The sequence below is a fragment of the Barbus barbus genome (assembly GCF_936440315.1).
Source record: "Barbus barbus genome assembly, chromosome: 25".
Lineage (NCBI taxonomy): Eukaryota > Metazoa > Chordata > Actinopteri > Cypriniformes > Cyprinidae > Barbus > Barbus barbus.
This window is the reverse complement of record NC_136753.1, coordinates 30,861,539-30,886,797: the sequence shown is the minus strand read 5'-3', so window position 1 is coordinate 30,886,797 and position 25,259 is coordinate 30,861,539. Positions and strand designations below refer to the sequence as shown.

The window sequence follows — 25,259 nt, the reverse complement described above, 5'->3', positions numbered from 1 at the left end:
TTTTGTGAGTTGATTTTGCGTTATTTTATCGCTTCAAATGACTCTGTGCATGAACTGCGCAAATGATTCGAACGAAATCATTAACAGAAACCGCTTTTTGACTCGAACAGAACCGACTCGAACGAGCGAATCATTCACCAGTCGCTTTTCCTGCAGAGGTAAGGCTACAGATTATAGAAATCAAATTACACTAATTTAAACGTCACCAAAGAAACATGCAGGGATTTAATAACATTGAGATGGTTACCAGTATCTGACATGCAGATTTGTGTTCCACAGAATTAGCCAACCATAATCATCTTAACAGCTAGTTATAATTAAAGGGATAGTTCACCCAAAAATGAAAATTCTGTCATTACTCACCCTCATGTCGTCCAAACCCGAAGACCTTCGTTCGTCTTCTGAACACAAATTAAGATATTTGATGAATTCCGAGAGCTCTCTGACCCTCCATAGACAACAATTAACAAGATCAAGGTCCAGAAACATAGGACATCGTTAAAATAATCCATGTGACATCCCTGCCGAAAAAACCCCAATAGAACCCTGCCCTAAACACTAGAAAATGTACTTGATTTAATGGTTCTAATGGGAATTGTATTGTTTTAATGGAAACTATAATGGTGTCTGCTGGTATGTGATGGATTCTATTGGTGGGATGTTAAATTAATTGTTTATAATGCTGTAGTTTAAAAGTCAATGGGCAAGAAAATTAGAAGGCAGAACCAGCCAGATTCATGCAAAATTTCCCCTGACATCGTTAGAGATTTTTCCAATTAAAATAACTAAATTAAAAATAATGATTTTCACAAATACCATCTACTTGATTTCTGTAAATGCGAGGTCTGTGTTCTTTGAAATTAAAAGGTGACCCAAGTCTTCATCTGGTCTCAAGTCAAATTCACAGGTGAACTTTCACATTCAGAGGAACTTCGCAGGGTATGAATGGAAATTAGTGGAGCAACACGTCTGGCGTGAAAACCCCGACGCCCAAAAAACATTACTGTAAAAGATGGTGCCTAATTTCTCACCTCCTGTGCCACTTCAATGGAAGACAAAACTAGAACCGATGGTCAAGAGAGAGGCTAGTTCTCCTCCGCCATTAGAATTACATTGAAACCAATCAGCCTCCATCTTTTTGTTCCACAGACGAGTCAGTTTCGGAAGAACATGAAGGCAAGCAAACGACAATCTTCTTTCTCCACTGAACTATCCCTGAAGGTAATAAGCACGCAAGATGCCAGAGCAGTTTCTGTATTTGCAATTTCCAACTTTAATTTGGTAAAATCATACAATAAACATTTTATTTTTCGTGCAGTGCACAGCCTCTAAACTAGTACATAAAGCAAATACTCTAACTCTAAGGGCTCTGGTGATGTTCTTTCACATGATTTGGTCAATTAAAAGCCTCTCACGTCATGCTTTCAACACCTCACCCATAACTGATTATGTAATTAAGACTGAATTTTCAGCCAAACCTGTCAGAGAACACCAGCGCCATAGCCCAATATGCAAATGCAACAATAGAGAATAACCACATGTTTTTGTTACTTAAGATTGCCGTGTGCCAGACATTCACTGGGGGTACAAATGAAATATTGAAAAAAAAAAAAAAAGAAAAAAAAAAAAAAAACTGGAGAATCTGAACACTTTGCACTGATACACATTTACAAAAATATTTCTGTAACGTTTTCCAAACCTTGGCATGGTTGTTTATCGTTCAAATCTTGGCTGCCAATTCAGAGTTTGACTGATTGGATTGATTCCTTTAATCAGATTGACCAATTACACATGTGGATTTCGGCTGAGTCCAAAATGACCTTAAACATTAAAAAGCTCACACTACCCCGAAAAATATAAATTTCACGCATACGGGTGACATTCAACATTCAAGTGCCAGTGTTTTTGTACTGTCTTTTGGTCAAGTTACTTGAAACTATCACTTTTAGGCTTATAAAAATAAATATTTCTCAAAAATGCTTAATAAATTACACAAACTAGCAGCAAAAGTAGAATCTAGTAATCTGTGCAAATAGCTAAATTCCCCACTGCTAATCCCCCTGGTCCCAAATCAATCCTGGTTAACTATTGGAGAACCCTTCCCCTTTTGTAAACAAGCTGCGTTTTCAATCTTCACACACAATATTTGGAAGCTTAAAGACACGCACTCAAAAGACACTTATATAAAACCCTAGATGTGCAATAAAACAACTTCTGTAAAACTGGATGGGCCTAAGAAACACAGAAGGGCCTAAGTAGCACCACTGCTCTCCAGTCACCTCAATACTGTCAACGCATCTGCTTCAGGTCACCTTTTCCAAATTCATGTCAAAAGGCACAACACGCTTGAGAGTAAATCTATTGCACTTCAGTTAAATGCATCCCACTCACGGGAGTTTGAAAAGAACCCTGTCTTTGGCCAGGATGCCGTGGAAACCTCCTTCACGAGTCTGGTTTCACACCCTGCAGCTCGTCTCGTGCGGTTTCCCGTGGTGTACCCTGAATTCTACTGACCCCAGGCCTCCCTAAGATCCAGGGGTCACGAGGGAGCCGTGTCTCAAGAGTAAAGCCGAGGATGTCTTTTGGAATTCAACGCAGCTTGAAAAAGAGAAAAACCAAAACGTGAACACATGTTTCTTGTAACGAACGTAAAAGCCTGCTGCAGAAATCGGTTTGAAAATCTCCTTGACCAAAAAACAAGAACACTAGCATGCGGATTTCTTCAGAGACGAGCTGGGCTTTCTGGGCCCGTCCGCTCTGAGGTCGTGGTCCTAGAGAAGCCATCCGAACTCTTCACTATGGAAGCTGTCACAAGCCCAGCGCTAATCGACCTCAAGAATGGATTTCGAAGGAAGAAAGAGTTAAATCCAATTGCTACCTCCACAAAGGTTCAAAAAAAAAAAAGAAAGTAAAAAAAAAAGAAAATAAAGTTAAACCCCGCTAAACAGCTAGCGTGTGGTACTGAACTAGCTGCCTCTGCGGTACGGTTGTGAAGCGGATCGGCCGGCGGGAGGCAGACACGGTTCATCACATCCAAATTTAAGATAATATACTGGAATGGCTTGGTTTCTTTTCTCACAAGACTTCCGTCTCTTATTGACGCCTCTCCAGGATAGAGTGAGCGAGATCTTTTCCTTCCAACACTGAATATTTTTAACTCCCTTGTGATAGTTTTACCACAAGAGGGTACAAGCCAATAGAAGGGGGTCAGGTGACCCCATACAAAATTTCAGTTCAAAATGAGGTTGTGACAGACCATCCCAGACTTTGCCAAGGTTTGATTACATCCAAGCTTTTGTTATACCATCCAAACAAATCTTTTGAATGGGGGAAAAAAAAAAAAAAGGGGGGGGGGGCAACTGTCAGCCAGACATTTAAAAAGGAGAACGGAAAAACAAAACACAGCAAGTCTAAATTTAAAGGCACAGCACATTAACAAACAAATGATTCTCATTTAGTATAAAGAAAAGAGATGTAGTGGAAAACTAGAGTCCAAGAATCTAAAGCAAACTTCTGCTTCCGTTCCCCGTTGTCCTGCTACAGTCGAACCTCCAGAAATCCCGGCGTCCCCGTGTCCCACGGAGCTCAAGCCTCGCCGGATGTGGTCAGAGAATCACAGCTGGTAATGTACTGCAAAGTTCTTCAAAGCTACACAGGGTATATAGTCTGGCTATGGTACATGTGGTTTCCATTCAGTGAGTTTGGCATGGTGATCCACTGTCATCGTGGGGAGTGAAGAGGTGAAGGAAGGAGTCTTAGTTTCCCCACCAGTCCACCTGGGAATAGTTTCCTCCATAGCCATCACTGCTGTAGAAGTTACCAAAGCCACCTGAGGACCAGAAACACCAGGTAAGTTACTCATGAACTGGGTTGTCATGCAGCTAAAGTGGAAAATATCTTCGAAAGCAGCAAGTCAAGAAAAGCCACCAAGGCCTCTCCCCCCAATGAGGGCGTTCTCAAGCGAACCAGACCCTTACCACCACCAAATCCACGGTTCCCACCATGTCCTCCAGGGTTACGGCCGCCACGACTCCCGAAGCCTCCGCTGCTGGTGCCGCTACTGGTCTGACGGTAGTCTCTGGCACCAAAACCACCAGAAAACCTGAAAAACACCAAACTGTTTTAACAAGTTGCCCTGGGGACGATGGTAAAAAGGAAAAAGCTTTGGGAAAGCGCCTCACCTCTTGGAGCGCCCGCCGCGGCTGCTGCTCTTGTGTTGGTGCTCATAGGCCAAGCTCTCCAGCCAGGACGGGACTTCCTGTTTGGCCTCCACCAAGATGTCCAGCAGGTCCTTGGTGATGTTGCCATTCTTATCATTGAAGAATGATGTGGCAAGACCTGTGACGACCCAATAAAACAGCTGAATTGAGACTTGGGATGCATTAAGATGCAGCAGATGCCAGTTTTCGCCAGACGCATCCTGGCCAGGATTTCTATATAGTCTAAGATATCTAGGTTTTGGCTTTGTTTGCGTGTGCATGAGTGTATGACAAAAGTACCATACAGACGGTTCCTTATGCTTTCAAAATGCTGGAGGTACCGTGTCAAACACTGATCGGTCTGAGCTGCGTCACTTAACTCTAACACACCCAATACGTAATTACATCGCTTTGACCGTAGATCCCACCTTCTCACACACACACCATGATCGGTCCGTTATGTACAATGCCTGCATGTTATTGGTCAAACTACTTTGATCACTACCTTTAGCAAGCATGAAAACAAATCCTGGCAAAGACGTGTCCGACGTATGGTCACCCTAGTTTACATGGCCTCTAATAATCCGATCGCAATTGAACTAGAAGCACTATCAGAATAAAAGTCACATGTAACCATGTCAATCATAAAATTTCAACCGGATTGTAATGGGTGGTCTATTTCTCTTGTAATCCGAGTGAGAATACTTGATCGGATTGAAAACCAAAACTGGAAAATACTGCGCATGTGCACTGACGTAAAAATAGTGTAATGATGTGCAGAATGAGCAGCTCTTTGGCGAATAAAGTGTCATAAATGAGTGTCCAGTCATTCTAAAATTCTGCTTTCACTCAGCGTCTGTAAAGTGGAGCAGCACAATGTCCCATCAGTCCTTGTGTAAGACTTATCCACAGACGACGGGTTTTGGGCACAGGACAACTCGTCGCCTAATTAGGACCCAAATAAATATAGATAGTAGTAAATATCAAGTGTGCTTTTTGACATGTCAAAAGATTCAACCCAATCAGAAGCTTGTGATATAAACGCTTACATCAACCCGGTCACTTTATTTAGCGTTCATGTAAACCCTATGCTCCGATTCGTCAGTCAGAATGAATTAATTCCGATGGAAGCAAAAAGTGTCCATGTAAACGTAGTTACGGTCACTGCAATCATCAGCAGGGTCACTGTAATTACCAAGGTTGCCCACGCGCCCGGTGCGCCCGATGCGGTGGACGTACTCCTCGATGTCACTGGGCAGGTCAAAGTTAATGACGTGTTTCACGTTGGAGATGTCCAGACCACGAGCAGCCACCTGTGGAACAAAACAGTTTGAGGCTTGCACCAAAACATACCACAGATTAAACAAACGAAAGCGGGAAGACAGCGTACAGCCGTGGCTACTAAGATGGGGCATTTCCCGGAGCGGAACTGGTGGAGCGCTTCCTCGCGGTCTCTCTGGGATCGGTCGCCATGAATGCTGGTGCAGGAGTAGCCTTCACGGTACAGGAAGTCCTCGAGAGCGTCAGCTCCCTTCTTGGTCTCAACAAACACCAAAGTCAAAGACTCTTTACCTGTTGGGAGGAAATGAAGACCATCAACAACTTGCATCACGCTTCAGTACAAGCAGAAGCTAATGAACAGCAACAAACAGGGAGTGACAAGCATTTGGATCTCATAGAAGTGAACTTTGCGTTAACACCATGTGTTATCCTGCTGAATGCAACCAAATTACAGCAGTCTTATGGCTTTATAATTTTAACATGGCATTGGTTACATGCCACTTCATGCACAGATCCAGCCGCAGGAAAGAACCACTGAAAAAGAGCATGACTACTTCCAAAGAAATATGGGGGAGGGAAAGAGAAATAAAAAGTAAAAAATTAACGTCAAGATCCTAACAGCATGAGAACTAGAGCTCATTTGACATGGGAAGGGAGGGGTTGGAAAACAAACAATGTTCAAGCAAAATGAAGACGTGAGATGAGACTTACATTCGTTCCACTTCCAGTGGACAGATAAACGTCTCTACTCACCAGGTTTTTCTACGTTCTCCCCCGTACTGTCCTGAACCTCATTCGGAATGACTGAATAAAACCAGACCTTATGATGAGCTTCAACAAATATCAGTTTCAGTCTTGATAAGGTTTACATGGGTTCAAATGAAGCTCTGTGTTCAGGTGCTGGTGGAGCATGCAATTCATAATTTTCTGTATCTGTAGCTGACTGAATCTTAAATTTCATATTTCTGGTGTCTAGAGAACCGCTGAGACAATAAAATTCACCTTTCCCATTTTACTCAACCTCAAAAGTCACTTTTACCTAAAGACTAGTTTAGTCCGCTCCCAAAACAAGCTAATTTAAATCTCCTTAAACATGACATCCCGTGAAGAGCAATCTGCCATCACGATCATACTGAAATGACTGCAAAGACAAAATCAGATGAAGGTGTTTGAAGGTCATTTACGGGCATATGTACCTGTGGCATTGAGCAAGTCAAGCAGGAAGGACCTCTTGTCATTTTCTTCAACCCACACCACCTTCTGGGTGATATTCTCCGAGGTAGAACCAACCCTGCCCACAGCCAAGAAGATATATTCCTCCAGGAAGTCACGAGCCAAGATCTAGGAAACATTAAACCCCAAAACTCAGACAAATCTAATAAACAGGACAAGCCAGATGCATCTTAAGACTAGGGATGCAACGATATTTTTTCAGATCCGATCCAGAAAATTCTGAGTATCAACCAATTCCGATACGATCCCAGCGCAGTTTTTTTTTTTTTTTTTTAAATCAATGTAGAATTTCTATACTTCTGTGTCACTCTTGTGTGTTAAACAATATATTAGACAACTTCATTTTAATGAAAAAATATATAGGGGCTGTTTACACCTGGTCACTTCATGCGTTTCGTAATATAAATCTGATCGCTCAAACCACTTCAGGAGGTGGTCTGGTTCCAAACCAAACTGGACATGTGTAAATGCATCTGGTTGTTCAAACCACATGTAAGTTTTACTCGTCCCAAAATGTAAATAAACGTGTGAGACCGTGTTACGCAACACGCATCGCCACGGACGAGTAGCTGAGTATCTCTTCAGAAGACACGCAAACTGCCGAGAATGAAACTGGAAGACGCAGACGATCAACAATACTCTTCATTAAAAGTATAAGACAAACTTATCTTCCCAGTGCTGATGCCACGTGCTCTCCTATTGCGCTCTCTGATCTTGAAATGAGCTGATAATTAATCAAATGCAGCGCTTATCTTTTGATTTCGTTGAAGTGAATTTCATTACATTTAAATATAGCGCAGGAATTGAAGATCGGATTTATATCCGTTTTGGGACTTTGTGGCCATGTGTAAATTGAAACGTTTAACAAATCAGATAGATATCGGATCAGCGAAAACGCATGAAATGACCAGGTGTAAACAGGCCCATTTAGTGATAACATTTAGTGGGGAACAAATAAAAGTGAATATGCGAAGGACTATATCTGGTCAAATGTTTGTATTGTTGTAAAGTACATGAATGAAAACAAGTAAATGTATTTATTTATAACTATAAAATTAAAGAGACATTTCTTTTAAATGTATAGCACAATGAAGGCAGCGACATGATAGAGCAGTCCCATCTATCATATATATCATAAATGCTGCTGCCTCCATTACTGTGCTATACATTAGATTATTAATAGCCTTGATAGGACAGAACAAGAAACGCTATAAATAATCTTTCATTGCGCAAAAGCATTATAATAGGAAAAGCTCCAATAGAGAGCGGCACAAAGTGCTTATGGCTTCCCGTGCGCAGAATGATGCGCTTGAATCAGACGGAGTCACAGCGAGCAGCTCCACAGAGAAGTTCAAAGCACAAAGGTTTAACAGTTATAACTCCGTTATTGAGCGCTCTTGGAGAGTTTCATCATCTTGACTGTCTTAACCGAACGTGACAGTTTGAATGCTGAACGGAGGATGACAGAAAGAAGCAGCGGAGAGAAGAAGTTACCTGAACTTGAATTTAACGACTTAAATATTCATCTGTACCTCACATTAAACTATGGAACGCTTCAGAACACTTGGACTATGGTGCTTTCTAATGTTTTTGTGCTTTCGTGGGGCTTAACAATAACACAATAGTATACGCACAATATCGGATTTGGATCGGTCTCGTCTGACAGATACCCGATCCAGCAGAAATTCCAGTATCGGAGCCGATACCGATCCTGAGTATCGGATCGATGCATCCCTACTTAAGACTATAACATTACAAGATGTCTTCAGGCTGAAACACTCACCTGGATCTCTTTGGGGAAGGTGGCACTGAACATCATGGTCTGACGAAGCCCTTTGGGCGGCATGGTGTCCTGTTCGACGATCCGGCGAATCTGTGGCTCAAAGCCCATGTCCAACATCCTGTCTGCTTCATCCAGCACCAAATAGCTAACGACAGAAACGCACAGCTCACGGTCAAGACACAAAACAGTGACGTATGAAAAGCCAATGCATTCTTGGACCTAAAACTGGGTACCATTAAAAGTAGTCTCACGTAGCCAGACCTTCAGACTGACGGCTGCTTTGAATGGCCAAGGCCCGCCCAAGAGGCCATATGACTGACAGGTAAAGCAACCAATCACGTTTAGTTTTGTTCTGCGTTGTCACGTTTAGGGGCGTGGAAATGTCACCACAATAACAGACCGGTGGAAATTCGCTCATCGTAAAAACAACAGCAAACACAACCACGTTCCACAGAGGCACAAAGTGCAGCAGATCTTTGACATACTTGCAGTAGTCCAGGCCGATCTTGCCCCGCTCCATCATGTCCACCAGACGCCCAGGCGTGGCCACCAGCAGATGGCAGCCTCTCTCCAGATCACGAATCTGCTGACCGATATCAGCGCCTCCATACACCACACAGGGCCGCACATGAGAGCGGTACGCAACCTACACACACGAAGAAAAAAAAAAAAACTATTTAAATACATTTCAACCATCAGAAATCAGGAAGTTCCAATGAGACTGTTCTGGTTGTTTATTACCTTCCTGGCCTCATCATAGATCTGGACAGCCAGCTCCCTTGTTGGGGCTAAAACCAGTGAAATGGGATACTGCTTACGGCGGCCATATTTCCCATTTTCCTAAAGACAAGAATGCTCCCAGTTAAGATAAACGCCAAATGTAGAGAGCCAGTTCTTTATCAATTGGCAAACAGGAAGTACTACCTGTGCATTGTTCTTCGCCGCCTGCAGCGCCTCTCCTGGTCCTTCAGTGTATATCTGACTCAGGACTGGCAACAGGAAGGCTGCAGTCTTACCAGAACCTAGTTAAAGTAACAGACAACGTCAATCAAGCATTTAGCATACACCAAAAAAAACATGAGCAACTAAACGGACATCTGACCTGTCTGTGCGCACGCCATCAGGTCTCTCTTTGTCTTGATGATGGGAATAGCATACTTCTGGACTGGAGTAGGCCGTGTGTAGCGGCTCAGGTTTATATTACCCATGATGATCTCTCCCATATCGATATCATGGAACTGCATTACAACAACACACACAGATGAAGAATTTATTTAAAAAAAAATTATTTGCAATTCAACTCATATCTGGATCAGGTGACTCACACTCTCAATATGTTGTGGACAGTTCTGGCCTGTGGCTTCAACAGGAATGTCATCATATTTCTCAAAGTTAATCCCTGTGTTGCTTCCAGAGAAGAGCTCACTGCAAGAAAACAGGAAAAACAAGCGTCAGACAAAATCACACGCAACCTCCAGGTCATAAGGGTCCATTTTGAAAGCTGAATAAATGATCTTTCCATTGATGTATGGTTTGTTATGATAGGACAATATTTGTCTGAGATACAACTATTAGAAAATCTGGAATCTGAGGGAGCAAAAAAATCTAAATATTGAGAAAATCTCCTTTAAAGTTGTTCAAATGAAGTTCTTAGCAATGCATATTACTAATCAAAAATGAAGTTGAGATATATTTACGGTAGGAGATTTACTAAATATCTTCATGGAACATGATCTTAATATCCTAATGATTTTTGTCATAAAAGAGAAATGTATAATTTTGACCCATACAATGTATTGTTGGCTATTGCTACAGATATACCTGTGTTACTGATGACTGCTTTTGTGCTGCAGGGACACATATGAATATCGTAACTACTCCAGATCTGATGTTCAATCTGATGTCAGTCATTTTTTAAGGATATGGAAGTACAAACACCTTCACAGGAACCTGAGAGCAGTGTCATATCAAAACGGCAACACTCACTGTTCCACGCGCTCATTGGGAGCCAACGGTTTGGACCAATCTTCATCGTCTCTGGAGTCCTCCGCCCATCGGCTGTTCCCACCGCCGCCAAAACCGCCACGCTCGTACCTGCCAAGCACAACACCGCTTCAGACGAATCCAGGACTTACAGAGACTTCCATCACGAGTCAAAGTTCATTCTTGTGCAGCACGATTCTGATCTTAAATGAATGCATAATTTACAAAAGGCTGTGGCAAAATATTAATTGCTGCAGTCAGTTTAACTGTTTGTTAATTTAAATATATAAAATAATTTTAAAAATAAGTTTTTAATACGAAGAACTGGTTTGAATGAATGATTCAATGACAACTATATTTTAAGTCACTTGTCGCCATCTAGTGGCCAAACAATGTAACCTACACAAACGTTATTTGAAGAGTGAATTACTTTTAAAATGGTGATTTGCTATATTTTGATTGCTACCATAGACATCAATGTTTATATCCAAACTATAAAAGTGTGAGAGAGAACTTGCGCTGTTCCTCGGGAAGATTACCATGTCTGCTCTCAGAGATGGAACAACACTGACATCTTTTAGCGCCTAAACGGTCAAATACACCGTGGCGCTTGGTGATTATTCACGGAAACCCTTGTCGGTTATGTAATAAATCTTGAGAATGAAAATACTTGTGTAACAGTAAATTGGATCCGTGCGCCTCAGTGACAGCGGGCTAATATTCCTGCTGTGTGCTTTATATTAAAGTCAAACAAGACAAATTCAGCATCACACACTGCTCTTGACTGAAGGACTTCTGTAGCTTTAATAAGGAACAAAGAAAGTTTAAATTCTTACAGAGAAGACTATGCGGTTTTATTTTAGGCCGACATTAGGTTAGTCAATTTCTCTAGTAGGCTGTTAACTGAATAGCTACTTTAGATTTTTAAATTATTTTTTACTAATTTTAGTTACTCTGGTATTCTGCTAAGGTATTGAGAATTATGCCATTTCACTGGTCTCTAAAATGTAGATGTGACAGCAACCGTATCACCAAAAATATATACTTGATATCACCATCTTTAAATAAATATTTCATATAAAGTTTTGGTTGTACTTGGCCCACTCGTAATCTTTTTAAATAATCGTGATTACAATATTGACCAAAATAACCGAGATCATGATTGTCATAATCGAGCAGCACTAGTGCAAGCGCAGATTTGAAAGTTCCCGTAAGGTTTTCAAAGGTTTAATAGACACGGGCGAATCCTTGTCATTGAATAATATGACATCACATGGGTGTTTTAATCGAGATCGTGGTCTTTTAATGATAAATTGTGCAGCTCTACTTCATTCTATAAAGAATGAAAGTTTAAAAAAGCAAAAAAAAAGCAAGCCTCACCGCCCCCTGGATGAAGACCCGCGGTCATTGAAGAAAGATGATTTGCCTCTGTCAGAGCGGCCGCCAAAGCTGTTGTAGGCTGTGTCTTTTTGGGCATTCCACCCACCGGCCTCTTTGTTGTCATAACCAAATCCTATTAAAGAGAACGATTCATATCAAAAAGCAGCAACACAAGTCCTGTAGTCAAACAGCAAAGCAAGCTCTCTCAGACGCATGTCGAAGACACCTGCCTGCGCTCTGCATTGGCTGGATTGGGTTGTAGGACCCGCTGGTTTTACCTCTGAAGCCACCTCTTCCTCCGCGGTCGTTGCGCATGGATCCGCGGCCTCCGAAACTGTTGCCCCCGTTCATGCGGTTGTCACGGCCATCATTGCAGCCGTTCACGAAGCCATTGCTGCGTCCGTTATCCCATCCTCCGGGAGCATCTTTGCAAGAGAGCGAGAGGATGATGTTACTTAACACACGTGAGCTAGAAGCGTTCCATCGCCCTTTAGATGGAGCTGAGCTTTCTGGCGCGGACGACTCGGCCCTAGTTCAGTAGTCTGCAACCAGTCCTCGACTTGACCGACTACGATGGCATTGCTTGCAAATAGCAGAAAATTTAAAGTAAATGCAGACATGAGAGCATCTACTCTTAATATTTCCCCCTCATCCGAGTGGGGTCTTTAAACAAAAACAGTGCATCTCAAATGTTTTGGTGGTTCTGAAAAGCCGGAGCAAAGCCTGCCATCAAAATAGTTCTGAATAACTCTTACACGACTGCGTTCCCAAACTGCAGCATCCACCTCTGAAAGCACTGACAGGGTTTTGTCTGCTGGCTCTGAGGTGCATGTAATTGATCACATATGAAAATTATTATATTCAGTGGCTTCACCTAGTTTTCTTAGTGATAATTAGTGCCATCGGGACAAGACCACAGGAACCAGATGAGTCCTTTGCACAATCTGATTCTGCTTTAGTCTAGATGTAAACTGCTGATTTTGTCTGGCCAGAGGAGAATGACACTATTTCTCGCCTAAATACTGTAAAGCTGATATAAAGCCACCCAGCATTATTTCAAGCCAATGTAAAGCTGCTTTGACACAATTTGTATTGTTAAAAGCACTATACAAATAATAATAATAATAATAGACTTATCAGTTTATCAGGAAGTGACAATTTTGACTTGGATGTAAACGGTGCTTATTCGCAAACGTTTTATGCAATATTCCAGTTGTGCGCACAAGTTAAACTCGCACCTTTGGATGGAAAGTTGACAGACGTCCTACAGACATGCTGAGCCACAAACAAACACCACGCTGTCTTTAAGTCAGACAATCTCCAACAGCACTGGAGCTTTAGGGCTAACCAGACACGTCTAGAAGAAAAGTGTAACGTTACGTACCATTTTTGGAAGCTTCTTTGTTCCTTAAATGAGGTGGAATGTAGCGCCCTGGAGAAGGACAGACTGTTAGCAAGACAAACACAACTCTGCATCCAGAGCAACACTGAAGAGAGAACCAGCTAAGAAACAGATACTCACTTCCAGTGACTCCTTGAAGATCAGCGGAGTTCAAGTCTAGGACAGCGAGCTGAAAGAGAAACGACGGAGTTAAAAAAACCCTTGAAGAGCTGAACGAGGATCGGTGTGAGAGGAAGTAACGGATTCCACCGGAGGCGCTCTCGAGCTCGTTACCGAGATCAGAACCGACTTCATTCAAGCCTTCCGCGCTCCTCAGTAACATCATCAGCTGAAACCATTACTAGACAACATCATCAGACACTGATGACCGGATTCATACCGCAACAATCAAACCCCGAGACATGACGACGCAATTATATTCACTTACATCTGAATATAATATATAATCACTCTGTGTGACCCTTTCTGTCCCTGCAGCACAAAAGCAGTCATGAGTAACACAGGTATATCTGTAGCAATAGACAACAATACATTGTATGGATCAAAATTATACATTTCTCTTTTATGACAAAAATCATTAGGATATTAAGATCATGTTCCATCAAGATATTTAGTACATTTCCTACCATAAATATATCAAAACTTCATTTCTGATTAGTAATATGCATTGCTAAGAACTTCATTTGAACAACTTTAAAGGAGATTTTCTCAATATTTAGATTTTTTTGCTCCCTCAGATTCCAGATTTTCTAATAGTTGTATCTCAGACAAATATTGTCCTATCATAACAAACCATACATCAATGGAAAGATTATTTATTCAGATGATGTAGAAACCTCAATTTCAAAAAATGTACTCTTATGACTGGTTTTGTGCTCCAGGTTCATATTTATCCAGACTTATTAAATGATATTTAAAACGCGTTTGGCATGTTTACATCGAGATATTCGTGTTCGTTTGGGTTCATCTAACATACAAAAACAAAGCCAGTTGTTAATAAGGTGTAAATGACCGTAAATATATAATATAAAGGTAAATAGAGCGAAATCGAGCGCAGGTCAGACAAAGGGCCAGAAGCAGGCCACGCATCCAGCAGCGGAGAGTTCTGCAGCTCGATCTATTGATCTGTGTCGCGCGTCTATGAACTACACAGCCGTTTATAAACTACACCTCAATCTCTAACTTACACGAAACCCTTTCTAAACTCATAAAAGCCGGTAATTAAAGCAGCCCGTGAGCGCAGCCGCGTGTGACGCGCCGCAGCTCCGCCATCATCCGCTCCTCACAGCCTCCATCTTAAACACGCTCCGCGCCCGAAACAGCCCGAAACCCCGCTGTCGACCCCGGCTTACCTGCTGGTCTAGACCGTGCACATTCTCGACGGCCACATGACTCATAACTAACGGGTGATGAGGGTTGATGTCGCACTCAAATGGGTTTCTTTGTTCGCCGGTATGTCGCTCTCGCTCGTGTCCCGTGGTTCCCGTCGACGCCGGTCGGTAAGACGTGTAACTCTGAACAAAGGAAAGAAAAACGGGTTCCTCCGAAGCGTTAACGTCGCTTTAGGATGAAGCGTTTGTGTTTTAATGTTCTTCTGTGTGTCTGAGGAAGACTTCGCGTCGAAGATAATCGGAGCTGCGCGTCTTTCTCAATCTGAGGTGAAATAAGAGCGCAGCGGAAACCGCGTCACTTTATTGGACGACAGAACTCTCGCGAGACTTTGAGCAGCTACGCCACACGGATCTGTTTACAACAGCGGAGATGAATCGGTGATGTTATATGTAAAGATGAATATTTGCGTAATGATTTAAATTTCAGTCCAATTATTACAAAAACTAGTAAGAGATTTAATATGTGGTTGCAAAGGGATTTGTCAATTCAGGGGCGGGTACTTCTGTCAAAAGCTGAAGGTATTTCCAGATCAGTCTATACATCCTTATCATCGGATTCCTCCTAAAGTTACGAAACAACTGGATACAATGCTTATTGATTTTATCTGGAAACATAAGCCTCATTACCTGAGAAAAGACATTTTATGCAACTCCAAAGATAATGGTGGTTTAGAGGTGTTGAGTTATGATACTTTAAACAATGTATTTAAAATAAATTGGCTTATTCAGTACTTAAAAAATAAAGACAGTATTTGGAACTCCTTTCCCAAATATTTCTTTAAGCAATTGGGTGACCTCGATTTTTTGTTGAAGTGCAATTATTCAATTGAAAAACTACCAGTTAAGCTTGCAAAATGTCATAAGCAAGCTGTTATGGCCTGGACCTGGCCTACAAACATCATTTCTCTCCAAGGAGCTGTTATATTTGGAACAACAAATATCTTATACAAAAATAAATCTTTATATTTTGATTACTGGTTTGAAAACAACATTATAGTAGTTATCCAGCTCTTAAACAATGATGGAGTTTTATTGACGTATCAGGGATTTATTAATAAATTTAAAATCCCAGTTAGACCTAAAGATTTTGCAGTTGTAATGGATGCAATCCCTCAAAAAGACCCTTCTCAGAAGTGCATCGCAGGAGAAAGATTTGAATTTTGAAGAGATCAAGAGTAAAATATTAATTGGTAATACAAATATTATACAAAACAGACTCTCAAATAACTATATTAGGAATATACTTAATAACACTGTTTATCCTCCAGCTGGCTTTTTCTGGTCTTCTGTATTTGGAGAAGTGAATTGGCGTCAAGCTTGGCGAACAGTAGACAAGTTCTATATTAATAATAAAGTAAAGGAGGCTTCTTTTAAAATAATGCATAGAATATATCCAGTTAAACATGTGCTGGAACATTTTAAATTAGAAATTGATTACTCTTGTGATTTCTGTAAAGGTGAAAAGGAAACTATTTTTCATTTATTTTTTCACTGTATACATACAAAAATATTTTGGATTGATGTGGAGTTATTAAGAAAATGTTGGACATTTCTCTGCAGCTGAGTGGATTTGATGTATAATATACTTCGGTGATCGTGGATTTGATAAAGATAAAGCATACTTCATACAATTGTTAATTTTAATGGGGAAGTTTCATATTCATAAAATGAAGTGGTCAGGCTCCAGACCAAACTTTCTCATTTTATAAACGATTTCAAGCTGTATTGTAAAGTCCTGTGTAATTGCACAAACAAAAAGGCTATTAGAACTCATAGTATTGTAAGCAGGTATGCTATTGTATAAAGTGAGGCCCCCCCCAAAAAAAGGTTTGTAATTTTATTTATTTGTCTATTATATTATATCAGAAATGAAGTTTTGATATATTTACAGTAGGAAATTTACTAAATATCTTCATGGAACATGATCTTAATATCCTAATGATTTTTGGCATAAAAGGAAAATGTATAATTTTGATCCATACAATGTATTGTTGTCTATTCAAGATTTTTGTGTGTCACACACAATTATACAGAGTATAACCAGCAGTGAAATGTAGGAAAATTGCTACAGATATACCTGTGTTACTCATGACTGCTTCTGTGCTGCAGGGACAGATATTTTCTGTATGGTAGTGTTGAGCTACAGGACGTGTGCGTTCACTGCTGGAGGATTTCTCTGTGCAGAACACACCTGAATGTCTACAGGTTTATTTCATGTGTTTGCAGTGAATCATCACAGTTTTCTCTGTGCGCTCAAACCTGAACAGAAAGAGACGGCAGAGGAGAAGTTTCAGAAAGAAGAGTCGTCCAGTCCAGTCGTTTAACGGAGAAGTCATTTTACAAAACCCCTTCGAAACATGATGCTGCTTCCTGACTGAAATGTCAGAGTACACACACAGCGTTTCATTGCACACATTAAACCATGAGCAGTATTTTTAGATGTTTTGAGCTGAGGATGTGGGTCAGTGTAGTAGACAGACACGTAATTCAAATACCATTTATTTTTTTACCTTTAAAGTATAATTTTACAGTGTGCTGGGTTTGTACAGTGCTCAAAGGCCAATCGAGGAATATTATCCATGCACGTTTCACAAAAAGAGCTTTAGAATTCAAACTAAATTAAACCAGAAAAAGCAAAAACAAAGCAGAAGGCAAATGTCATTCTGATGAGGCGTTTACAAAAATGGAGCACAAGAACAAACCAAACGAAGCTTGTGAGATCCTCCTGTATTCTTAACAGCTGGCCTGAGAGAAGGAGGACCTGTAGTGCTAGTTAAGACGGTTTAACCCGCTCACTACCCAGTTCAGTCTTTGTTAGGATGGGTTTTGGCAGATGTTTCAGGATAACCTTCAGCAAATTCACGTGGCGTCTACTGAACCGAATCTCTCAGGACGCGATGATTTAACGAGCACGAGCATGTCTGTGAAACGCAGGTATTTACAAAATGTACCTTATATAGAAATCATCGGAAAGCTAATAAAAAGTCAAGCTTGCTTTGAAGGGTTTAATTTATTGTTTCTAGTGGTGCAATGCTTCTGTTATTATACGTCTGTGCAGAAAAAGAAAGACTTCAAGTGAAAACGTCACAAAGCAGCTCCAGAATCCAACCTCACACCGTAAACCACGGGCGGCCAAAACAGGGCTCACTGAACTCTGTACAGTAAATATCCTCTTAAAAATAACAACGCCTTTGCATTCAAACACTTTCTTCTCAGATTCAACAAAATAACCTCTATTAAAGAAAACTGCAAAATAGAATATGGTGGGCTTCAATTTCCCTCGCAGGGATTTTGGTATTTAGACAAAAGAGCCACACTTTATAAATCCAGTACAGCTGATGAATGCATCCTGATGACCTCTCCCTGCAAATCTCCCCGGATACAGTGTGCAGTGTGGCCGGGGCTGCATTTTCATTGGACAGGGACAGAGCAGGTGGGAGGAGCCAAGAACCAAACTCAGAACTAGGGCAACTGAAATTCCATTCAATGGTGGCAAAACATTAACGAGTTATTACACTTTCCAGCTCGCTGACAATACTAATGAGACATGGGCTCGAGCGCCAGAGAGAATGTAGTCTGTGGAGTAAAGGTGCCAATCTGCAGCCACTTTATCACACCAACATTAATAAGGATGAAGCGGATGTGCTGTTCAAGACCCTAACAGAAGATCACACTCCTAAAAGAAAAACAAAACAAATCAGAAAGATTTCAATGCCGTCTAAATCAGTAGAGCGACACAGTTGACCCAGAAACCCCACGGAGAGTCGCGAGGATGCAGCGTTTGTCGCAACGGTCCACACTGACGCATACGAGCAACACTCGGGTTTCCCTTCATTCGGCTGCTGTGGTGTTTTCAGATGATGATGATGGAGCTGGAGGGCGTCCAAAGGTCCAGATGTTTGCACACTATATACACCATCACATTCCTGCACGCTCCGATACAGCGACGGTTCACACCGAGAGTAGCACGTCTGCGTCTGCGCACCGAACTCTGCAGGCAGGCGGTGTGGACACCCGCGACCGCTCCAGGGTCATCATCAGAGACAGATGGAGTATGGAGAGGGCCGTCAGCGCTGTCAGAGAGAGTGTTAGGAGCCTGGTCTCGGTCCTGGAAACGAGCGGGAGGTGTGGGTGACTGCTACTCTTTAGTCTGGACTGGAGGGACCTCGTCGGTTCCTTCCCAGCTTTCTTGAGGCCTCTGCGGGGGTCTCTGCGGGTTATTCATGTGCTGGGCGGCCGGGCCGGTGTAGGGCTGCCCGTGAGGCTGGTTATTCGGCTGCAGAGAGAGAAAACAATCAAACCAGCTTTATTTATACAGCGCTTTTAACAATACAGATTGTGTGCAGCTTTATTAAATAGTGTGTCAGTAATGCAGAAGGACAATAGTAAACACTCAATTTTCAGTTAAAAGCAGTTCATCATTGAATTCAGTGATGTTATCATCCAGCTCCGTTCAGTTCTAATAGTATTTGTGCGATCAAGTCGCCGATATCGCTGGAAAGTGTCCCCAACTAAGCAAGCCAGAGGAACCAAAACTCCATCGGTGACAGAAAACCTTGGGAGAAACCAGGCTCAGTCGAGGAACACAACACGAGTCAGAGAGGCTGATGAAGATCTAACAATAGCTATGTTTACATCCTACATATTTTTATGTGCATTTTGGAACAGTGCATAAAAAAACACTGGATGGAAACGCCAAGATGCACATAAATCCTAAAAATGCTTATGCACACAGTCGAGTAGAATAAAGTTATCCAATAAGAAAAAGTGCACAAACTACAATACTGAATAAATTCCACCATGAGCATAAAAGCATGTAACTTTGGGCTGAGACGGTCATCGCTGGTGTATGAAGGACTAGTGTGTGGACGTCACCTGCTGATACTGCGTCCCTGGAGAATGAGGATAGAGGGCCGTGTCCTCCGGCGGAGACGAGTCGTGCTCATCAGGTGCTTCCTGATCATCTGGCTCCTGAACAAACAAACAAACATGTGTTGATCTAGTAGAGCGATTCCCAGGGAACGCATGAACTGATAACACGTACAGCTTGGACGCAAGTCACTGTAGATGTTAGCATTTTAGCCATTAAGCATCAATATCTCAGCATTACTGAACTCTTAGCCTACATCTAGGCTGCAGCACACTCAGATGAGAATAATAATAATAATAATAATTGTATATTGTTGTTATTCCTATGACAGTAATAGCCAGCAATAGACAGTAATGTATTGTAAAACAATTGCTCTGTAAAATAAATGAAAATGAATATATCATAGGTACATTATTTTTGTTTTACACTACAGTAGGGAAATTACAATACTTTTCTTAATTTCTACACTTGAAAGATATTTTAAATTTGGACTGGATTTAAACCGCTCGCTGTCAGTAATTCATATACAGCTTTTATTTTGACAGAAACAGCAGTAGAGCTTTTATTTTGAAGGAAAACTCCAGCTTCAGTGAAAACAGGCACAAAAACACATCTCACTACAAATCTAGTGAAGCGCTGTAATCATCTGCCCATTAAAATGTTGGGAATTATGCGAATCTGAAAATAAAGCATCACTGGCAGCTGTTGGGTTTCCAAACGCGTGCTAAACTCACATCAGATGTAATAAAGGAGTTGACTGCATTCATTCAGTGTGAACGGAGCTGTTCTGAGACGCAGAAAACAGCGGATCAGCAGCTGATCGTCTGAACTAAGTGTGCTTCGACTTAAAACAGACTTGATGAAGAGATTATATTGTGCTTTCGGATTGAGTTTGTTTGAGAAGGACCCAATTTAACGACCTGTTATGCTAGGGGAAAGGTAAGTGGTGTGTGGCCAAGTATAGTGACCCATACTCAGAATTAGTGCTCTGCATTTAACCCATCCAAGTGTACACTCAGTAGTGAACACACACCCGGAGCAGTGCCTGCGGCGCCCGGGGAGCAGTTGGGGGTTCGGTGTCTTGCTCAAGGGTCTCTCAGTCGTGGTATTGAGGGTGGAGAGAGCGCTGGTTATTCACCCCCCCCCCCCCCCACCTACAATCCCTGCCGGACCTGAGACTCGAACCCACGACCTTCAGGTTACAAGTCTAACTCTCTATCCATTAGGCCACGACTGCCCAGATTAAGCAGTTTAAACATATTTTTAAAAACCACACTTTCTTGTCTAAGACCTATAGTTTCATACGGTCATGATATCGAGACTACTGCTAATATGGTTAGATCCCTATTGATCCGGACAGCTCACCTCTTCAGGACAGAGCTCGCAGGCCTTGGCCAGCGTCATGCGTGCGCTGTGGGAGCGCTCGAGGAAGTAGCCGTTGGACGTCTCGTTGCTCTGGACCGGCGGAGACCAGTTGTTGTAGCTGTACTGAGGGTTTCCCGTGTACGGCCTTCTCTCCAGCTCATCGCCTAGCCACTCCACTGCCCACGTCCACTTCCTCTTCAGATCCCCGTTACTCTGTCATACACCACCAAAACAATCACTACAACATCAACAAAAACAATCGCTACTCGCTAAGATTTGCAAAGTTTTCCCAACAAGTGTTGACTTCCTCGTAAGAAGCTTCGCTGTCCCACGAACATAGAAAGATCCTTCCAGCTCTACGTGAAGAGCCAAGACTCCAGCTCTTGGAGAGGTCTAGCTCAAACTGAATTGTTCTTGCTTCATCTGGAGCACTGGGAGTTTTCCCGGTGGGCCGCTGTACAATGAAGGCCTGCCTGATGTGCAAATATTAGTGCTGTCAAACCATTAATCGCATCCAAAAGTGTGCGTTTACATAATGTGTGTACTGTGTTCGTTTATTATGCATATATACACACACAGCATATATTTTGAAAATATTTACATATATATAAAAATATTTCTTAAACATATACATGCATGTGTGTGTAATGATATATACATAATAAATATACACAGTACATATAATATATACAAAAACTTTTATTTTGGGTGCGATTAATCGATTGACAGCACTAGTAAATATAGGCTATATAAAGAATGAATTCTAGTAAGCCCAGACGAACGGCTCGGAGCAGCGGCTCAAAAGCACTGAAATCAAATCGAAGAGCTGAGCTGCACTTAAATATGAGCTGAAGTAAGATTAAAACAGCAAAACATGACCAGAATATTCAGCAATATTTGCCAACTGTTTGCGATAAAAAAATGTTAAACGACAGACATTAATTTTCAGGGATGCAGACTACTGGCTTTTTCTCATTTCTCAGATGTAATGCCATTAATGTTATTCGTCACAATGTACAGAAACATTAACGTAGCAGTTTTCAGCAGATATAAGAGTGAATGTTTGTACATCTCATCCAGGTTCTTACGTAATTTCTTGTCTAAGAAAATGTCAAAAAAAACTAAAATATCATTCTCAAACTTTAAAATAAAACTATGAAAATGTGATAATGAAATATAGAAATAAATGTGGAAAAAAATATATACAAATAGTATAAATCATTTTTTTTTTTTTTTACATTTCATTGTATATTTAATCAAAGAAATGAAAAGGAATTAAAATAACGAATAACTGTAAGCTGTAAATGCACATGGCAACACGTCGGCCTCACCTGCAGGATCTGATAAGCCACAGAGCAGTTGGTGAAGAGGGCCACCATGCATTTAATGCACTGATAGGCTCGTTTCTGATAATGGTTCTTGGAGCGCTGGATGGTGTCAAAGAGCCCGTCTCGATCATCAGGAATGCCCTTTAAAACATTGTGGATCCTAAAGAGAGAACTGATATGAGGACTGCTCGTTGTGTGCCATTCAGACGCGGTCATCATCACGCAGATCTGCGACTCACCGGTGCGTCTGCCATGAGTCCTCAATCAGGAGGATCTGCAGCAGGAGATCCAGGTAAGGCCTCAACTCATAGGTGTAGGAATACGCCACCTGACGCAGGACCGGGAAGCACAGAACACACTGTAAACACTGGAGATCTTACTGATGCCTGTAGCTAGGTCGGACCAAACCGATACCGATTAATCAACCGATAGTTTTTAAATACATACTGAACGAAAACGTAAATAATGCTTTACTATTTAAAAAAATAAACAAAAAAATATTGTACTGAACCAGACTTTGTAAATGAAAAAAGTATTATATTGATCATTAAAATGTTAACATCAGAAACTTTAGAATTTAAAAATGTATTAGTACTAGTAAATGTTGAATCGTTGCCCAGTACTACCACGGAAAGACAAATGCTTCTCTGAAAAATGTGCAATACACAATTTTACAGCTATCAGTGCCGATTAATCGCTGTAGTAATGACTTCTGATTGACTAACCTGCCAGAGCAGCTCGCTGAGGACCGTGGAGGAGAACTGTGGGTTCTCCCAGCAGCAGAAGCGCAGCAGCTTCACGGTCTCCTCAGAATTGCTGCAGTCCTCGATGATCTTCTTCACGTAGCTGGTGCGCACAAACAGGATTTCGGTCACCAGCTGCTGCAGGGGCATGATGGGAGCCGTGAGGCTGGGGTCGCCGTATGGATTGGCCAGAGGTAGGTTACCTGCGAGAGGAGAGAGAGCGAAAAGAGCGAGACCCTGAGAGCCTTCGTTTGATGTAGGGCTGCCCCCCAATAGTCGACGAGAAGAGGCTTATTCAAGCAATTTTATTAGACGCTTAGTCACAGACAAAATAAAAATCACAGATTATTAATAGCTCAAGATTCAAGATTTTTTGTGTGTCACATACACAATTATACAGAGTATAACCAGCAGTGAAATGTAGGGTTAGCTGGTCTGTGTGGTAATTCCAGTACATCGGTCAGGACATGCAAACGTTCGTTTCGACCTCAAATGTGGCTTATCATCTGAAACATGTGAGTAGTGGCCGTAGGCTTTAACGTAAACCTAGAAAAAGGCACGCTATTGAATAGTAGCGCGCTCACTGCATGACAGATGGAGCAGATGGTCACTTCCATTCAACTTAAAATCCTTTTTGCTCATACAGACAAGAGAAATACATCTTTCGAATCTGTGAAAGGTCTACTTTTATTTGTGTGCATTCACAATATCAACAAAATGTTGTGCTTTTGTACAATAATGAAAGCAAACAGGGTGAAAAAAACGGAACCGAAATTCCGTGCTTGCCTATAAAAAATATATCTACAGAAAGTGAAATGTCTACTTCTAAATGAACCAATTCAAATGGAAACATATTTTCAGATTATGCAATCTGTATGAAATGTGCCTGTTCACTGTGGAGATGACGAGTGCAGCCGAGAATACAGTAAACACTAGTTTATCAATTAATTATGATGATGTCAAGGTAGTCTTCTTGCTGTTTTTTCCCTGAAGCGTTCATAATCATTACCTCTGCGGTGCACTGTAGCAAGCTTCATGGCAATTAAAGGCTCATTATCATGATTTATATGGTTTCTTAATATAAACGTGCGATTAGTCGACTAATCGCTTCAAATGAACGACTACTGATCAGAAAAATCTTTATTCGAGGGCAGGGTTAGTGAAAGGACGCCAGCGTATTTAACACTCACCATTAATGGAGGACTGCATGCGCGAGGACACGTCACAGCAGCGCACCAGCTGTGAAACCACGGCGTAGAGTTTCCCGAGCTCGGCGTACTGATACTTGATGGGAGGACCGGGACCCTCGTCCAGCGCCACCAGCATGAATGTGGCTGGAACGCTCAGCTTGAGCAGCTGCGTCTTTTCTGCCAGACCTGCAGCAGACAGACAGAATCATCCTCTGCATCCACATAAACCTGTACAGACGGACACACCCAGAGCGCATGAGCACTTACCCAGATTGCCGTACATGACGAAGAGGTTGAAGTACTGCTGGAGGTGGCGGCCGTGTTCGGACACTTCTCTTCTCAGTAAGTTCAGCACTGACCGCAACAGATGGTCACTCAGGGTCACACTATCACAGGCCTGCTCACAAATCACAGTAGGGCTGTCACTAACATTTATTTTTGTATTCGAGTACTCTGTCGATTATTCTGACAATTATAATTCTTTTTTTTTTGTGGTAATAAAAACAGACCCAAGTGAACAATAGCCTTTAAAATTACTTAAAATACATATATAATAGTAATGAGGCAATAATAATTAGTTCAAATAAACTATCAAAAGCAAGTAATCATATGGTTTTATTGAACAAAACTGTTCAAATACACAATGTATTCTAAACAATAGAGATAATGTACACTGAACATTGTAACAAAGGCCTGCAGAGGGCGCCAACGGCCTGGCGATTTTGACACTTTACTGCGCGATCTAATCCTTGTTTAATATTGACTAAACATTTAATTCAAATCTCCACATAATCCAAGCTCCCGCAGGACTGTTTGAATGCATGCAATTCGTTTGTGTATTAGAAAACATTACGTTCTGCAGTTTATTTACTTGTTTAAGGCCATTTCGTGATTTCAATCATCATACAGTAACCAGCAACGACCACCTCTTCCTCTTCTCATCGGAGACATGCGATGCAGCACTAAACCGTCTCTCGCTGTCGGCGCTTATATAATGACTTCTGCTTCTTTCTCAGACACTATTTGCTGCATTAGTGCACGCCTCTGTTTAATTGCATCATGTCATTGTTCGGTACAATTTATTCAGCCTTTTCGCTTACTCGCTTTTACA

The 25,259-nt window shown here is 41.5% G+C and overlaps 2 protein-coding genes across 6 annotated transcripts in view; both read right to left on the bottom strand.

Moving 5' to 3' along the window:
• Positions 1-1,246: 1,246 nt before the first annotated feature.
• Positions 1,247-14,966, bottom strand: LOC306845319 (putative ATP-dependent RNA helicase an3). Of its 2 annotated transcripts, none has more exons than XM_079378033.1 (19): positions 14,614-14,966; positions 13,382-13,430; positions 13,244-13,291; positions 12,138-12,284; positions 11,860-11,992; positions 10,483-10,590; positions 9,822-9,921; positions 9,599-9,734; positions 9,421-9,518; positions 9,238-9,336; positions 8,982-9,142; positions 8,497-8,641; positions 6,677-6,821; positions 6,234-6,284; positions 5,590-5,771; positions 5,395-5,512; positions 4,182-4,338; positions 3,978-4,102; positions 1,247-3,829 (listed from the first exon to the last, which is right to left on the bottom strand). In XM_079378033.1, exons 1-19 carry the CDS (start codon positions 14,656-14,658, stop codon positions 3,756-3,758), a joined length of 2,121 nt encoding a protein of 706 aa, XP_079234159.1. In that variant the 5' UTR covers positions 14,659-14,966; the 3' UTR covers positions 1,247-3,755. The 2 variants fall into 2 exon arrangements, with proteins under 2 accessions (XP_079234159.1, XP_079234158.1); XM_079378032.1 differs by having other exon boundaries at positions 12,090-12,284; positions 14,614-14,932.
• A 2,169-nt stretch (positions 14,967-17,135) lies between these two features.
• Positions 17,136-25,259, bottom strand: part of LOC306845318 (ubiquitin carboxyl-terminal hydrolase 9X-like) — a 52,587-nt gene continuing 44,463 nt past the window's right edge. For all 4 annotated transcript variants that reach the window (XM_079378031.1, XM_079378028.1, XM_079378029.1 and 1 more), the window contains 8 exons: positions 24,416-24,545; positions 24,149-24,334; positions 22,941-23,161; positions 22,455-22,543; positions 22,219-22,375; positions 20,888-21,100; positions 19,528-19,623; positions 17,136-18,928 (listed from right to left, as the gene is read on the bottom strand). In XM_079378031.1, the coding sequence (XP_079234157.1) occupies positions 18,791-18,928; positions 19,528-19,623; positions 20,888-21,100; positions 22,219-22,375; positions 22,455-22,543; positions 22,941-23,161; positions 24,149-24,334; positions 24,416-24,545 (1,230 nt within the window). In that variant the 3' untranslated portion in view covers positions 17,136-18,790. The remainder of the gene's footprint in view (positions 18,929-19,527; positions 19,624-20,887; positions 21,101-22,218; positions 22,376-22,454; positions 22,544-22,940; positions 23,162-24,148; positions 24,335-24,415; positions 24,546-25,259) is intronic.